The sequence below is a fragment of the Echeneis naucrates genome, chromosome 15, assembly GCF_900963305.1.
Source record: "Echeneis naucrates chromosome 15, fEcheNa1.1, whole genome shotgun sequence".
Taxonomy (NCBI): domain Eukaryota; kingdom Metazoa; phylum Chordata; class Actinopteri; order Carangiformes; family Echeneidae; genus Echeneis; species Echeneis naucrates.
This window is the reverse complement of record NC_042525.1, coordinates 17,357,935-17,375,180: the sequence shown is the minus strand read 5'-3', so window position 1 is coordinate 17,375,180 and position 17,246 is coordinate 17,357,935. Positions and strand designations below refer to the sequence as shown.

Genomic DNA, 17,246 nt, shown 5'->3' with positions numbered 1-17,246 from the left:
ATCTCATTTTAAAAATGGCTCTTTGAATTATTCAGTGAGGAGATAATGAGAAGACATTCCACACAATGCCATGAAAACAACTTGCACCAGCCCGGCAGTCATCAGCACACGTTCCGTCTTGTAAAGAGCATCACCCAAGTGGTGCAGAAAATTGCTGGGAAATGAAAAGGAGTTGAAAAGGTTGCACAGCTTCGTTTCCCTCATTGTGCAAGTTTTCTTTGGGTTAAATAAGCAGGTGGTTTATCAAGAACTTGAAAGATGCATCGCACCATACAGTGTTCTGTTAACTACCTACTTGTTCTGGGAATCCTTCATAGAATTTGAACTTTTTATTTTTACTTTTTATCTATTATTAAACCGGCTTGATTTCAGATGGATTAGGTGTCAAATCAAATCAGATCAGATTTATTTATATAGCGCCAAATCACAACAGAGTGTCAGAGTTGTCTCATAAGATTAAAAATGTATCGGTTTTCCCTGAGGAATCAGTCTTGCATCCAACACAGACACAAGTGCATGTGCATACACAAACAGACAAACCAAAGCTTTTTTTTTTTTTTTTCCTTTTTTTTCTAATCATATCTCATTGGTTTACAAAACTGACACTCGTGATACTGATCAGGTTGACATCACAACCTCTTGATTGAAAAACTAAGAAAAAATAGATGCTCTTGCACAATCACTTGACATATACTTGACATGTGTGTGTGTGTATGCTGTCCACAGCCACTCATCAGAGCTGTTAGGCATTTCTGTAGTGCTCTCGCAGTGAACCACCTGCGACCTTGGTTAGTTTCCATGTGTCATTGCCATGGTGACTCACAAATGGTTGTCACAGCTACTTGGTTTCAATGCTCCTGGCTATCGTCCATCTGTCTGTACAGCTTTTGCCTTAGCCGATCAGAGTCTCTGCTGGGGCTAGTCTCTGCTCTTGTCCTGGCCTCTGGGTATTTCCTGGTGTGGTGTCATGGAGATCTGGTGTTCAACACCTCAACAGTCTTGCGGCCATAGTGCCAGTAGCTGTAGCCTGATGCTGCTGTTGTCACAGCTGTGATATACCTGTAATCGAAGACAACTTATGACATATACTGCACTTCAAACAAAAATTTCATTCAAACTATCAGAATGGTTGGATCTTATAGATATACAGCACAGGCCAAAGGTTTTGACACACCTTCTCATTCAAATGAATAGGAAAGTGTGTCAAAACTTTTGGCCTGTACTGTAAAAGAAACAAAACAAATAAAGCAGCAAAAACAACAAAAAAGTGAATTATTACATTTGAAATTATATAAATTCTATATATATATATATATATGTTTTTTTAATATAAAAAAAAAAAATAATAATAAAAAATAGTCCAACCGCAGAACTTAAGAGTGTCTGCTGAAGTAGACTTGTGTGCAAATGTAGGTCACCATGAAACTACAAAATATTGTCATGGTCTAATTTCAACAACTCACTCGAGTTGTAGATCGAAATGAGTCAATGCACTTAAACTGAACACTCTGCTGGAACAAATAGCATTTATACACTTGACTGAGATGAATCCATTTGCATAACATTTTTCCCTCTGTTGTAACCACTATGATAAAAAACCGACAAAAAAGGAGCTAGGGATATTAAGGTCAATTGAAAGCACCAGCGTGGGTATGCGTAATAGACTGTGGTTTACCATATGCACTGCAGCAGGACACTGTCTGTATAATGGAAGACTGGAGCAGCCAGAGAGGCTGCGACCAGAAAGAGTTGGATGGCCGTGTTCACCTAACACAAACATAAAAACATATGGACCATGTTAGTTCAAATAAAACCAGCATGACAGCACATTTAAAGACCAATTACTGAACATTTGGTTCTTTATTCTTGTTTTTATAATTCAGATTCTAAAATGGATCAGAATAAATAAATTCTTCAAAATGTTTGGTGCAAACTTTACTTGCACATGAGCATGTTTCTACGTTGATTCATAGTTGAGTGGTCATAGTATTGAGGACTAGGTATCAAAGGTATATCGAGCTGCAGATTCCTAACTTAAACTATTTACTTTACACCAAGGACGTTCATTTCCACCAATACTGCCAGATCTCTTTGTTTGGTATCTTTACTTAAATCCTAATCAGCAAAGTAATTTACACATATTCACATTTCGAGCAATAATCAATGTAGTGGCAATGATTTGACTGTATGTTTAATATTTTATTATGAAATGTACGTCCATTGAAAACTTACACTGAACGAAAAATAATCAGTCTTCTATTTGCGCATCCAACAACTCTGACTATAAACCCATAGCTGAACATCAATTCTCTGATGTGCTGTGGCAGTTTATCAGCTTCTGCATCTGCGAGCGTTGTACACCAATCACACATTGATATTCTGTGAGCTTCTAGTGTTGCCAAATCTCCGCTGTAGTGCAGTGCTGAGAGGGTGGGTGGTTCAGAGTGTGCATGTTTCTCACCTTGCTGAAAAGTGTGGGCTTGAGCTGAGCTGTGGTGTAGCAGGGGTTAAAAAATTTACTGAGTGTCAGCTGTAGGAAAAAAGAAAGGTTGGGAAGTACATGAATTTCCTTTTTAGAATGTAATGTAATTGCAATGCAGACCACCTTGACTTCACTTATTATATTTGACCAGTCTTGCACAAAATACCTTGAAGCTTCACTGCACAAATTCTATTAAATCAACACAGAAACTTGTGTGTTTCTTACCGGTGGTGGTACGGTCTTGTATCTGACCCAGAAGACAGCAGCTATCAAACCAATGTCTCTCAAAATCACTAGAGCTGTCAGTGGAGCTAAAACAGACAAACAATTAATAACCGTATTTGTGTCATCATCACTACAATGTCAATGAGATGCTATAAAATGGAAAACCATGACAACGAGAAATTGAGGCAGCAGATAATTGTTTTTAATGTTTGCGTCTTTAAATGAATAGCACACAAAAGGCAAACAAAAATACAAGAATCCAATACCTGGTATGAGGTCAGCGTAGGTGAGACTGACATATAAAATGCTAACAAGAATTTTGTCAGCCAGTGGATCGAGAGCACTTCCCAGTGCTGACTTCTGAGTGGGCCACGTTCTGGCAATGTAACCATCCAGCTAATCAAGAGAGGAAGACAATAAAAAATAAGAGTACAACATTTACAACAATACAATAAAACAAAAGTGGTAAATAGTGTAATGATATTCTGATTGGCATCATTCATTATCTTAGTTTCATGGTAACAATGTTCCGTGCTGCCCAATTCCAGTGAAGCAATTCAGTGCTCATTTTTCAGCTGGATCTGACCATGTCAGTGATGCACTTCATAATCAAACATGCTAACTCTTATGTATGGTGAGTTCAATAAGCTGATTTTTCACTCTCATCATGTCAAACCAGAAATTAAAGCTAGATATGACAGACACTGTTTTCAATGAAGATGAACAGCGGAAGGAAACCATAATTATTAATCAGAAACTTTGCTTACATTTACTGCATAAACTGCAACACAGTGACCATATTTGTTTACAGGTGTGTAACTTCAGGTTTCATTGACTATGCCACAATAGCAATGGATGTGTGTGTCTACTACCAGGTCAGTGGCTCCAGCCAATGCAAACAAAGCCAGACTGAGGTGAAAGTGCTGCTGGATGATCAGGTGACCCAGGAATGGAGCGAGCAAAATTCGACAAACACACAACACGTTGGGGATTGTCCAGGGGTTTTCATACTGCACAGACACAAATTGGATACACGCGTTGATATGTCAACAGTGAGTTAACAAGCCAGGAAGATATAAATAACAGTACTGACAACACCAAAGGTAAATCAGGCTGCCACAGCAACACCAGCCAACATCTTTAGTGCAGGAGACTTTTATTTTACTCTACAGCAACTTGCATCGGATTTTCCATTTTTTGCAGGATTTACCTCAACATTTCTTTAACAGGTGTAAATCCAACATGGAACATAATCTAACAATTATTTACATGCTATCATCTAGGCCAAAATATGAGAAATAGATGATCAAATTAATTCCATGAAATTATAGGGCATTAGAGGGCAACCAGGTGAAAAAAAAATATACATTCGGGAACTTTGTAAATGACATTGGATTTAGGGTTAGGGTTAGGAATTTGTAAAGTTAAGTCTCCATCAGATGCATTAACGTGCTGACCGCAGTAATGATAATCTTGTCAGATTTCAGGACTTTGTTGGATTTTAGTGTCCGATGGAAGGTTTGGCCTGCTGTCAGTGGAGGGCTGATGGTCTAACAGCTCATGTCTGATGCACTGTTTGCTTTCTGTTGCTGCTCCGGCAGCTTTGGACTCACCAGCTCTTTAAACTTAAACAGTCCGTGTCCCGGTACGGCTCCGTCCTCAGACCGGTCCGTCGCCGGGCTGTCCGGTGTCTCCTTCGTCTTTCCGCCAGAGATTCCACGGGCGTTGTAGGGCAGAATGGACCGGAAGCTGTCCGCTGACCCCTCAAGCCCTCTCCGGTACGGAGTCACGGAGTTTGGCCAAGCTGCTGGTTTCACCTGCTGGAGGACCCCAAACCGGCCGTCGGTTCCTTTGAGTCTGAAGAGCAGCGAGCCAGTCGCCTGAGGGCGCTTCCACCTGGCACACTGGGTGACAGGTGTGAGTCTGCGCCGCCATGACGCTGGCTCGAGCCAGCACACACGCGCCGACACCATGCAGCGGACATTTGTGATCCTCTGAAAACACATCGGCGTTATCATCATCATCATCATCGTCTTCTTCATCTTCAACACGTTATCGAGCCGCTGCTCTGCTGCTGTCGGTATCCGGCTTCATGGCGGTGTTCAAGAGGCCGACGGTCGGGACGGAGGAATTCACGACTCAAGCCAGAGGGCTGCCATGTTGCCGTAAACTGATACGGCACGCGACGTCGTAAAACGACTTTCCTCAACAGGGCTTTTATGTTGAAATTTGAGAATCTAGAAATAGAAATCTTTTTAAGAGAAAAAGGAAAAATCCTGACACCAGCATTGATGTTGATATATATTTTTTTCTCCAGTGATTTATTTATCAATTAAAATATATCAATCGCAGTTTAGTGGCGTGTTGAAGGAAAGAGACATCCGAGAATTTAAATAGAATTATTTGTGTTGAGTTTAAGGGCACATTTAATTTCTTCGCGGAATTCCTCAAAACTTAAAAAAATAAAGTAGTCAAAGTGTAATTTTATGGCTCTTTGTCTCTCAAATAAACAAAAGAAAAACCTAAATCATTTTTATATCAGTATTTGAGGAAAACCTGCAATGTGAAATTTGTCTTCACACATTAAAATAAATACATAGATTTAATGAATTACTGTTACTGATTATCGTTGAATTCATGTTTATATTATCGTAATCACTTTTTAATTAGGAAGTGTCCTAGTGTAATAGTAATATACAGCTTTTTTGTTTAGTTTTTTCTCTTTCAGCTTTTTAGCTATTTGGGGTTGACACAGCAAGTCAGCCCTTTTTTTTTTTTTTTTTCATTGGATGCCCTTCCTATTGCAACATTCCCCATTTACCTGTGCTTGGGACCAGCATAATCTTAGCATTGGTTTGCCTTGTAGCTGGGGGTGAGCCCTGTGTCTCTGCATGCAAAACAAGCTGCCCTACCACTGAGCAACATCCCCAGACTAATAACAATATGCAGTATTATACAAAAATAAAGTTTTTGGTGATCAATATGTTTAATATTTTGTGATAATTGCTTTCCAAGGGGCAGAACGGTGGATTAGTGGTTTGCGCTATTGTCCCAGAACAACAAGGTTGCAGGTTTGGTTCTCCCTATGCCTGCGCGGGTATCCTCCCACCATCCAAAGACATATATGTGTAGGTTAATTGGTGACTCTAAATTGTCTGTAGGTCTGAGTGTGAGTGGTTGTTTGTCTCTGTGTGCTAGGCCTGTGATGGACTGGCAACCTGTCCAGGGCGTACCACACCATTGCCCAATGTGAGCTGGTTTTGGCTCCAGCCCCTCCTGTGATAGAGATTGATTGAATGAGGCACATGTGAAGTCACTGCCAATCCCATTTTGTAATATTATAAAACCATTTCACACTGTATACAGTATCCAGAAGTAGCTGAAATTTCAGAACATTAGAGAAAGATTCAATATCTGAGAAACCAAGAAATTTGATATTTGCTGCTGCTTAACATCACAATAGGTCTGGTTAATGATATAGGAAGTGAATATGAGCACTGTGATTTCATTGCACGCAGTGCTTTCTACTTATTGAGTTATTATTGGCTTTAAATGTTGGATTGGGCTGGAGTTTTGGATGCTGTGTGATGTAAAGACAAAGTTTTTAAATCAATGAATGAGAAACAACCTCAGTGTATGGATGCCAACTATTAGTAGTTAAGCATTGGGCACAGCAGATACTATTCTACAGCCTGAGCACAAGCTGTATCACTTAATGATTTAATACTGTAAACATTTATATAAAGATACATATATAATTTTTATGCACATAAATACAGTGAGAAAAGTACATTTTAACTGTATTTAAATTATCATTTGTGTAGAAAACAAATTCTATCGCGACCCAGAAACGGATAAGCAGTTGAAGATGAATGATAGAAAAACAAAAAAAACCAATGATATCACAGTCTCAACTGTGAAATAGTATTATCATGTTTTACATTTCATCAAAAACAAGTACATCACTATTTCTCCCATATGCAATGCATAAGTACATTGTCATAGACTGACTTTATTTTGAAAATATTCATCCACAGCTGTTGTAACTTTCAACAAGTAGCACTAAAATAACACAAAAGTAGCTGTACATGACTGTTTGGATAAGCCAGTTTAAAATCAGGTATGATTTTAATTTCAGAAAACATTTTATATCTTCATAGAAATAATGTGTGTGTGACATGTCATATCACTGAAGGTGGGTCTTGAGTAATGTTTGTGACGTAAACCCAAACCACAAGTGCAATTTTTCAGATATTTGTTCAGCTTGAGGTTTGATTGCCAAGAAATGCAGGCTCTTTAAGCAGAGACGTATGTGTACTGGAATCAGGAGGCTGGGATGAGATGAACTGTCCAGACTTGTCACAGTCTCTTACCAAAATATTGAAGTCTGTTGGTTGGCGAAAGGGTTTCGCATATGAAGTTGTTTTTTTTTTTTTTTTTTTGGTGAGGATACCTTTTCCATTATTCCCAGATACTCACCTTATAGTGAGATCTGCAGACACAAGCAGGTGTGTATTCCAGGAGAGTCTGATCAACAACAGGAACTGCTGTCAGGGATTAAACTGTCTGCAGCTGGTACAGCTTGGCTCCTTTCTTCAGCAAGTAACCCTGTTCATTCAAGGAGCTCACCAGACCTTCAAAGTCCATCACCTAGAAGGCACAGTAAAGATGCTTTAGTTCAAAAAATAATAACCTTATAAACAGCAGAAAAAAGCAGGAAAAAAAACTGGATGCATACACATATATATACATATATATATTGATATAGAGAAGATGGGTCTGACATTAGCAGTAACACAGCAGACACACAACCATAGTAAACACACACGTGCCTCTCCACAGCTGAAGCCTTGACTCAGACCCAGTGCAGATGATGTGTTTACACAGCAAGAGTGGTGTTTTTACTCTCCATCCAGCACCATCACTATTATGACCTGAACTAATAAGGCTGACGGAAAATTACAATCAAATGCATATCTGTTTCAGTGTATCTCAACGTTTTCACCTTGAAGTTGAGTCTGTCAGCAAAACTTCGAAGCATCTGGAGGTCAAACTGCTTCTGACCGGTTCTCTGTGCATGAGAGTGCAGCGTGTTGATCAGTTGTTTCCCAGCACTGCGGTGACTCATGCCTGACCCAAGCTGAGAGCGCTCAAAATCCAGATTGCCCAGACCATCTGAGTATGTATCAGCCAGGCTGCAAAACAGATCACAACCCAACAAGTGACAAAGGGAGACATTTAAAATCCAACATTGCAGTCCAAGACTGTATTTTTGTATATTGCTACATGGACTAGTTTGATTAAAAAGTATATTTGACACTGTATATCAATATAAAAATTTTTTTCCACCTTTTGACAAACCAAATAGACAAATTTTGGTGCCATATGCAAGAGAAAGATATGGACAACTGTGCAAATCATTCACAATGCCACTTCAAAGAGTATTCAGTATATCATCCAAGGCAACAAATACACACTGGTGGTTAAACAGCTGTTTGGTTACAGGAATACTGAATCCAAAGAAAAACAATATTAATATATGTATAGTTCCTTGTTTCACCCTCTGAAATGAGCAGATACATCACCTTGAGCTTTAGGAAACTGGGATGAGTATTTATATTTTAAATGATTAATTGAGAAAAAGAATCAGCAGATTAATCTGTAACAATCACAAAACGCCTGTGGTGTCACCTGTGTTTCATTATCTCCACCACATCCTCAGCATCATTCTTGGTAGCTGTCTCTCTGAGGTCCAGCCTGGCTCTAGCCTACACAAAAATACACAACCACCTACATTTAAGTACTGGGGCACAAACCGGAAAACAGTTCTTTTACAAGCGTAGCAGAAAAAGCATGTCTGAAATCACTGCATACTTAAGGGTGGGATGACAGACAAACGTACCTCAGTGAGTCTAATCAAAGACTCCAGCTGTCGCGTGGTGATGGGTGTAGCGTCAGCAGAGTGTGCCTGAGATCTTAGAGAGAGGTAGAAGTCTTGAAGTGTTTGTGCTGCTTCAGGAGAGAGCGAAGGATGGACGTAATGACGAGCATAGCTGATGTACTTCCTTAACAAGCATGCTGGAATGGGGTCCACAGATTCACCTGCAGGGATCTTGAAACACATTAAAAAACACATGAAATGCATTAACACAAAGGACAGATAACAATGTCCTTTTGTGAAGAACACTTGTATGGTCTCTTATTACCTGTAAACGTTCAGACAGTGGCATGTCTGTATGTTCTAGAAGGATAGAGGTGTCCATTTCACTATTAGCCCTGTTGACTATGGCACTGCTGATTTTGCCCTTTCCTGCTCTGTTTGCCATGACGTGCTCTGACAGGCGGCGGTCATGTGACTCATCAGGGATGTCCAGGAGGAGGAAGACAACATCAAAACGAGACAGGAGAGCTGAGCCCATTCTAAGGACATGGAAACACAAATGCAGATCCATTTATAGACCAATTAATATCTTTTAGTAGTAGCTAATAAAAAAAAAAACATCATGTGAACTTACTTGAGATTTTCAGAGACAGTCTTTCCTCTGTTGTAATGTCCTCCAACTGGATTTGCAGCAGCTACAACGGATGTTCTGGCAGGCAGAGAGGAAACTATTCCTGCCTTAGCCAGGCTCACAGACTGTTGCTCCATGGCCTCCAACAGAGCCTGCTGCTGGTTTCCCAATTTATCAAACTCGTCAATGCAGCACAGACCTAAGAGAAAGAGAATAAAGACGGTGCTTTGGGAAGTTGAAGTGAGTCCAGTCTAAGAACTTGGAACTTGACTGTGAAGGTGGTTCTGTGTAGCACGATGGTTGTTGGAGTGAAGATCAACATGCCATAAAACCTATTAAACTTAATTATACCAAATCTGTTTCCTAATTAGAGTATCAATCTTCTAAAAGCTCTCTGCAGAGTTGTGTAATTACTATTTCACAACAATGAATCCACAATAATGACTTTGAACTAGTGGGTCAACAATTATATAGTTGAGACTAATAAATCAATATACACAATACAGACACAGCCTAACCAATATAACCTAAAACAACCCATTAACACACTTTTACAGCAATGTTTGAGCTCCTTTTCCAACCTTGGTCAGCCAGCACCAGGGCTCCAGCCTCCAGACCATAATCCCCTGTTGCTGAGTCTCGGGATAAACTCACCGTTAGTCCTAAAAGAAAAAATACGATTATATTCCCAACTTGATTGTGTTGTAAATAATCTGTTGGTACACATAAAAGTACTCATAATATACCCGTAGTGCTGGTACTGTTGCCACATACGTAAATTCCTCTTGGAGCGATATTACACACTGCCTACACAGAGAGGGACACAAACAGAGGATACAAACATATGTAAGTATTAAGTTTATTTCACATACTGAAACAACATATAATAACTTCAAAAAGTATCCAGGCATTTCAAACCTTGGTTAAAGAATGACAAACTGGCAAGAGTGTAGTAACAGTTGGAGTTACCTGTAACATCTGACTCTTTCCTAGACCGGGATCTCCCACCATCAGGATGTGTGGGTCTCCTCTGACTGGGACACTGTTCTTGTCGGTGTGTTTCTGTCTACCTCCAAACAATGTCAAGGCAAGGGCAGCTTTCACCAGCTAGAGACACACAAGTAAACAGGGGTAGAAAACATCAAGTAATTAGAAATAGCCTGCTTATAGGGTGTACACTGTATTAAAGCAAATGATAAGTATCCTTTGGTAATAAACATTATGGCGTTGTGTTTTTCATTTTGATAATTGCTGTGGGCATTGCACAACTCACAAGATGGCCGTAGATGACAGGACACAAAGAACTGAAAGAGGGAGAGAGAGTGTTTCGTCTTAGTGTATTATTATTAGTGCACAGTGTTAAAATAGTATTAAAAAAGACTGAAATGGCTCATTCTGTGTTAACTTCAATAAAATATCTGTAACATCGTAGGTAGAAAAATCTTACTGTACTATGAGTCTCAGCAATTCTGACTGAGATTGGATCTCTTGGATGGCATAAAGCTCCTTCAGGCTGAACTCCTCCCCTCCAAATCGATCTTCTAGTGACCCTCTTGACATTTGACCTGACTTTGATTGCTGACCTACACATTAAGAAGACACGACGACTTACTGCTCTGTAATATTAAAAGATCTGCTTTAAAGTAACTGCTCTTCATAGTTGAAGACCAAAGTCAAAAGCAGTACAACACAAACTACTTTACCTTTAGCATTACTGACTGACGTAGCTTCAAGGTAGAGGAGGAACATACACTGATCCTTATTCCCCCGTGAGGTACCTGCAAACAATAAGTGTGATTGAAATGTGTATTGTAATTTGTCTCTGACACTGATTTTAAAGGCAAGGGCGCACACCATGCTTATATTGTACCCGAAATTTTCCATATATTTATACACAGTACAGCCCAAAAGTCTGTGACCACTTGTCAAGGAATGTCAAGGTAGTCTCAGACTTCTGGCCCCTACGAATGTACACTGTATATTTAACCTCTTCTGTGTGTGTTCTGGGTGTGTTTTTACCATCGTTGGTCACTCTAACTATTCCTGTCACAGTAACGGTGTCTCCAGGGACAGAGCTGTCACATAAGTCAGCAGTCAGGTGACACTCCACGGTGCGTGGGATTCGTCCAGTCTCCCTTTGTTCTCCACTCACCATCTCCTGTACCCTAAAGTAGTGAATAGAAAAGATGGTTCCTCCTCTTCCCTCTAGACCTGGACTAACAAGTGCTATGATGACTTTAGTTGTGTCACCATATAGTTATAATATGGTATTTTCACTTTTGTATGTTCAAATGCAAACAGATGCATATGATATCCTTACTTGATAATCTGCCAGTCCACCGTCAGTGTAAGAGGAGAACTCCGGTTTGGGGTGAAGGAACGACTGCGACAGTCAGGTTGAATACACTAAGCAATAAAACATACGTACAGTCATAACCATTAGATGCTTTCAAAGGTGATTAGTACTAAAAGGATATTATATGTTTTGCGTAATGTATCACTTTTGTATGATATATGGTGGAGACATTTGACTAAAAGAAGGATTTTGCAGGAAAAATTAATGTCTACATACCTTAGTGGGTGTTGCATATTTCCCGTGCTGCAGTGGCAGAGACTGTGTGTGTGAGCAGCCCAGGCATCTAAACGCCATCCTGGTGCAGAAGGGTCTTATATTGCTAACTCTGACCACTGTTCCCCTAACACAAACCAGCCGGCCAAACACACTAGCACGCAATAGCCGGAGTGGTGTCAGCGGTTCATAGTTATACAGCCTGTGAATAATTTACACAAACAAAGTCATCTTCACTCTTGGTCAGCAGAAGAGCGGGTGTCAGGCAAATCACTAAATGCACATGCACAAGTTTGTACATCACCTCGCACTAATGTGAGGGATGTTGATGATCGGCATAGCAGCAGGAAGCGCTTCCCCTTGCAACTCAGCGGCCTGTTTCTCTAAATCTAGAGTCAATACCTGAAAAAACAAACAAACAAACAAACAAAAAAAAAAAGAAAAGCACACAGACACACCATTAGCCAGACATTTAATCTCCTGCAGAACACTACCACATTTACATTCTACACTTCTTGGTTTCAGTTCTTTATGTTCATGAAGAAGTAAATGAAAGATTAATTTCAGTGCTAATTAATGACATCAAATACAAATGTTTGCTAAATCTTATTGGTATTTACTAAACCTTAAATAATTATGTTACATATGCATCTTAAAAAGAATCTAACTTGGAGATGAAAATGTATGTGAAGCAGTAACTGTGTATACCTGATGAATGGCTACTCCCAAACAGTTGAGCATCAACTCTGGCTGTTCCTTCAAGTCCGTAGTTAGTTCAGGAAGTGCTTTATGCACAGTCTTGTCTCTAGTTAAATCTGCATAATCCACCAGGATGCTGCCATGGCGCTCAATCTCATCCTGTGCACAAGCGAATACTCCTTTTAATTGACATGGACATTTTTTCCCTTCCCTCTCATCACTGACCAAGCAAAGAGGTCAAAATACTAGTAACGCAGCAAACAGAAGAACTAACTGATGTGGTTCAGGCAGTGACCTTTCAGCCCTCAAGAGTCTAATGTTGACTTCAAGTGTTGCTGGATGTTTGACTTGTCTGGACTTTTTTCTGTACCAGAAATCTAAGAGACAGTCAAGCTATATTGAGAGTTGAGAAATATAAGTTTATGGAACATAGAAAGACTGACCTTGTCATATAGGTGAATCTTGGAAGTGAAATATTTCTCAAACACTTTGATTTTCTCCACACTAGGCGAGCTTTCTATGAAGCCTGCATATAACAAGATATTGAGACATACACAGAGAGACATATAATGCCACAGATGCAAAATAAACTCACATGGCCATTCCATATAACCCATGCAATTGTGTGATACAGAGCTACATATGTACCTTCTGTGAAGTAGAGTGACCACCCCTTGTATGGACACAATGCATCTAGGGTACTTTGACAGAGGGCTGGAGAGAAAAGTGGTCAGCGAGCAGTATAAATTGTAATGTAGTGTTGCTGTGTTTCATGTATAAGTTCATTTCTTCTGATAAAATTCACATTTTTTTATTTTCAGCTGAAACCAATTAAAATTGGTGAATAAAATGGAAGCAAATGGAACACACCTCTCTGAGTGCTGGTGGGATGGTTGCCTGATCCTCTTGACCCAGAACCTTCCGCACTTCTCCATCCCCTTCCTCCCGAACCCCTTCCCCCACCTCCGCCTCCTGAACCTCCTCTCCATGGTTTACTTCTCCATCCTCCCCCACCTCCTCTCCATCCTCCTCCACCTCCTCTCCATCCTCCTCTACCTCCTCTCCATCCCCCACCTCCACTTCTTCCTGCTCCTCTTCCTCTCCATCCTCCAGTCCCACCACTCCCTGAGCCTCTCCTGGATTCCTCTCCACTCATTGTTTTCCTAAGACAGACCAGGGAGAAGCAACAAAGCAGGCATTATTGTGTCACAGCAAAGTTTAGACAAAGTAATTACTGACCAGCTGCAATAAATTTTACTATTCGAGTACATGAGGCCACCAGCAGTGATCTGACTAATCATACATCCCAACAGCTTCTTAGAAAACCATGACACAACCTTGACATAACTTGTTTGGTGATGTGCATTCACTTCCTCACCCAGGCCCCCCACTAGACGGAACAATAAACACAAAGTCACAAGTCTTATATCATTTCTGTGACTCTAACGTTAACGTTTACTGCTTTCTTCGTGAGCTAACTTTACTGTTATAGACGAGATTTTAGGAAACATTCCGACTGAAAACTCTTTTAAAGTACCAACGCTGTGACACAAACCTTTTTTGCCTTAGGTGAAATAGTCTGCTGACTGAAAACCCGAAAGCAGGCTGAAAAAGTTTGTTTACGTGGAGAAAATTAACAGTTTGTTTCAGTCAGGATATCAACAAACTTCTCTCCACTGACGATGGAGCTTCTTCTTCTGCTTTTATTTGCTGCAGATGTCACCCCCCATGTGCTGCATTGCCGCCTGGGGGACAACATAGGTACTACAGCCTCGCTTTTCCTGTCAGCAGTGGAGCCGACACTATGAGTAGAAATTATACAATCTCTTATAATTTTGTGCTTTTCTGTAGGCCTTTGTGGAAAACCATTTTAGAAATTATTTCAAGCAATAGTTGAAGAGGAATTTGTAAAATGAGTAAAATGAATATGCATAAACAAATCTAACTCTACCCTATATATATCCAAGTCATTTGCATGTTTATAAATTCTTACACCTTGAATAATGATTTCAGAGGTATTCAAGTGCGTAAGTATTTATGTATATTCGCTGTTAGAGAAATAATCATAGAATCACATAGTCAGATTAAAGGACTATCCTGATTTGTTATTTTAATATAATGCTAAAGCCTGGATTTCCTGCATCTCGTCCTCACAAACCTCAGCATAATTTTATTTCTAATGTAATTGAATTCATAAGGATAATGGAAAAGATGATTATCATGTAAAAAAAAAGTACATTAATAAAGACGGCACCAGTCTTTGAAGGTATTTTTGGTATATTTAAGGAATATTTCCCAACATAAGCATATTTAGGGTTTATGTTTTATTATTTAATTTGTTTAATTTGTTCAATGTGGGGCAGTATGGCAGCATAGTATTTAGTGCTGCTGCCCTACAACAAAAAGGTCACGGATTCAGCTTCCAGGCATGTTTGAGTTAATTGGTGACTCTAAATTGTCCGTAGATTTAAATGTGAGTGTGAGTGGTTGTTTGTGTCTGTTTGTCTCTGAATGTTGGTCCTGTGATGGACTGGTGACATGTCCAGGATGTACCCCGCCCTCATCCAGTGTGAGCTGGGATTGGCTCCAGCACCCCCCACAACCTGGAAATGGATAGTAGCAGTAGTAGTAAAAGATAAATAAATGAATGAATGGTTCAAAGTGATGACATTCACTGAAAATAGACAGGTTCACACAGTCCTCTCTTGCTATCTTCTGGACATTTTTTGTCATTACACTAAATATGGAATGATCATTACAACTGCCAATTTCTGTATCCACCTATGTAATTTTACAAAAGTGAGACAAAGATTTGTAATGACAAGACTTCACACTGTCAAGGACCATAATCTGCTGTATCATAATCCATTCACTCATGTGAGTCAGTGTGTACAAGTACACAAAGAGCCACACAAACTCACTCTGTCCAGGATTGCAGGGAGAAGAGGGATCATTGTCCACATTAGTAGTTTCACAATTGATCTTATTAATTTAACAAAGTACAATTTGTGCCAGTGGAATCAAATGCAGAGAGTACATGGATGCCTGAACTGAAAATAGTTCCCAAAGATGAATAAGTGAGAGCAAACACACACACTCACACAAAGTTGTCAAGGGAGTGTTTTGGGACAGAAAGACAGAACAAACTAGGAGGAAAATCAATACCTGAAATATTGTGTCCTAGAGTAGTTAGTCGTAATGGCAGGAGCCTCAGAACGGATGGATGTGCACTTGAAGATAGAAACACACACACACGTAAGGTAAAAAACAAACTTATTTGGCTAGCAGGCAAACAAACATAGCTATAACGTGAGAAAAATGGCTCCTAATGCTCTCTAATCATTATCCTCATAGCAGCAAGAGATCAATTTACACTTTTTCGTCTTGTGTCTGTTCTTCCCGAATCGTCTCTTCAAGCTCTTTCCGTGTTGTGGAAAAGTGTGAGAAGTGTGAGAAGCAACAACAACCGCCACAGAGCGATGACTGATCATGTCGTAGCTAGTGTCTCACAAAATGTATGACAATTTAAAGTCATTTACGCAAGAAGAAGAGTGGTTTGGATTTGTTTTTGAACATGTTTTGAATGAGTCCTAGTGTTACTTGTGTGTGTGTGTGCATGTTGGTATAAAGTAAAACATACAGGTAGTGTAACATCAGTGATCACCTATTTTCAGCTGCTCTGCTACATTTTTGAACTGACAGGGAATCTATTCCTTCCCTGGAGTTTGAGTTTTTTACTGACCCGCAGAGTGACCATGCATTTGTATTTTTCCCCATATTATACTTGTACTATGATTTACTTGGTTATAGTCATATAGACATCAAATATTCAGATTTTTATGTGCCAAATGTCTCTGTGGCTCTGTGAGCAGGCTTCCGCCACACATCATTCTTGTGAGTGTCTCCTCAGTTCCTTTGACTCTCACAGCTTAATGCAACTGAAATATTATTTATTTATATGGGCATTAGTCCAACCATCCATTATTCATATCGCTTACAGAGTTCCAGGGTGCTGGACTTAATGCAAAGTTGCAATGGGTGAGAGCGGGCTTCACCCTGTAGAGGTCACCAGTCTATCTCTAGCTGACAAACTTATCTACTCACACTCTCATACCTAGCCATGGAGAATTCAGCATTGCCAACTGACCTAATGTACATGACTCTGGACTGTGAATAAAAACTGGGATACCACAAGGAAACCTGGAGACCGGGAGAACACGTAAACTCCTTAAAGAAAGTTATGTACGTAATTTATACTTTAGTGTCATGCAGTATCTCTTGTCCCTTCGATTGCTTGACTTTTACTTTCTGTTCCCGTTTTGTCATATAAACAGGCATTTAGTTGTTTGTGTTCTGGTGACTTGCTGTGCGTTGTGATGTGGAGTATCATGATGTCGACTTTACTGAAATATACTTGACGTAGAACAGAATGGCTCCCTGCAAGTACTGTAAAGCAGTGATCAATCCTGACTCCATGAGGCCAGCAGATATTGATAGGTGCAGGTAGGTGGTCCTCACCATGTTTGCTGCAAAGAGCTACTGAGCTGTCAAATCCTTTTATTTCATGTTTTCAACATTTTATATGATAGGCACTATATCTGGAAATATACTGGGTGGAAACTTACATCTATTGACCCTGTTGGCAAATTTTCTTTTATGTATGCACTTCTCTTTAGTAGAGGGAAGCTAGCAGTTGTAGTGTTGCCTCAATGTCAGGCTTAACTCTGGACTTACTCCTGCACTAAATACTTATCAACCC

The 17,246-nt window shown here is 39.8% G+C and overlaps 2 protein-coding genes across 2 annotated transcripts; both read right to left on the bottom strand.

Moving 5' to 3' along the window:
* Positions 1-519: 519 nt before the first annotated feature.
* On the bottom strand, positions 520-4,864 carry crls1 (cardiolipin synthase 1). The gene is made up of 7 exons (XM_029521075.1): positions 4,321-4,864; positions 3,580-3,717; positions 2,974-3,103; positions 2,708-2,793; positions 2,462-2,530; positions 1,676-1,767; positions 520-1,059 (listed from the first exon to the last, which is right to left on the bottom strand). The coding sequence occupies exons 1-7, from the start codon at positions 4,747-4,749 to the stop codon at positions 966-968; spliced, it is 1,038 nt and encodes a 345-aa protein (XP_029376935.1). The 5' UTR covers positions 4,750-4,864; the 3' UTR covers positions 520-965.
* A 2,212-nt stretch (positions 4,865-7,076) lies between these two features.
* On the bottom strand, positions 7,077-14,180 carry mcm8 (minichromosome maintenance 8 homologous recombination repair factor). Its single transcript, XM_029521148.1, has 22 exons — positions 14,043-14,180; positions 13,451-13,650; positions 13,358-13,390; positions 13,136-13,201; positions 12,931-13,013; positions 12,497-12,646; positions 12,093-12,190; positions 11,792-11,990; positions 11,540-11,625; positions 11,239-11,384; positions 10,923-10,997; positions 10,667-10,802; positions 10,493-10,523; positions 10,189-10,326; positions 9,966-10,026; positions 9,801-9,881; positions 9,223-9,418; positions 8,914-9,127; positions 8,610-8,819; positions 8,399-8,475; positions 7,713-7,902; positions 7,077-7,357 (listed from the first exon to the last, which is right to left on the bottom strand). The coding sequence occupies exons 2-22, from the start codon at positions 13,641-13,643 to the stop codon at positions 7,265-7,267; spliced, it is 2,556 nt and encodes an 851-aa protein (XP_029377008.1). The 5' UTR covers positions 13,644-13,650; positions 14,043-14,180; the 3' UTR covers positions 7,077-7,264.
* Positions 14,181-17,246: the final 3,066 nt, after the last annotated feature.

Bases quoted from the DNA above. Each gene is read 5' to 3' on its own strand.
- crls1 (XM_029521075.1), bottom strand. From the start codon at position 4,749: ATGAAGAAGACGATGATGATGATGATGATAACGCCGATGTGTTTTCAG. The intron at 3,718-4,320 runs GTGAGTCCAAAG...GTGTCTGTGCAG, and splicing joins TGTTTAAGTTTAAAGAGCTG to TATGAAAACCCCTGGACAAT. The intron at 3,104-3,579 runs GTAGTAGACACA...TCTCTTGATTAG, and splicing joins TGGCTGGAGCCACTGACCTG to CTGGATGGTTACATTGCCAG.
- mcm8 (XM_029521148.1), bottom strand. From the start codon at position 13,643: ATGAGTGGAGAGGAATCCAGGAGAGGCTCAGGGAGTGGTGGGACTGGA. The intron at 12,647-12,930 runs GTCAGTCTTTCT...GCTTGTGCACAG, and splicing joins AGATTCACCTATATGACAAG to GATGAGATTGAGCGCCATGG. The intron at 9,882-9,965 runs GTATATTATGAG...TTTTTCTTTTAG, and splicing joins CAACAGTACCAGCACTACGG to GACTAACGGTGAGTTTATCC.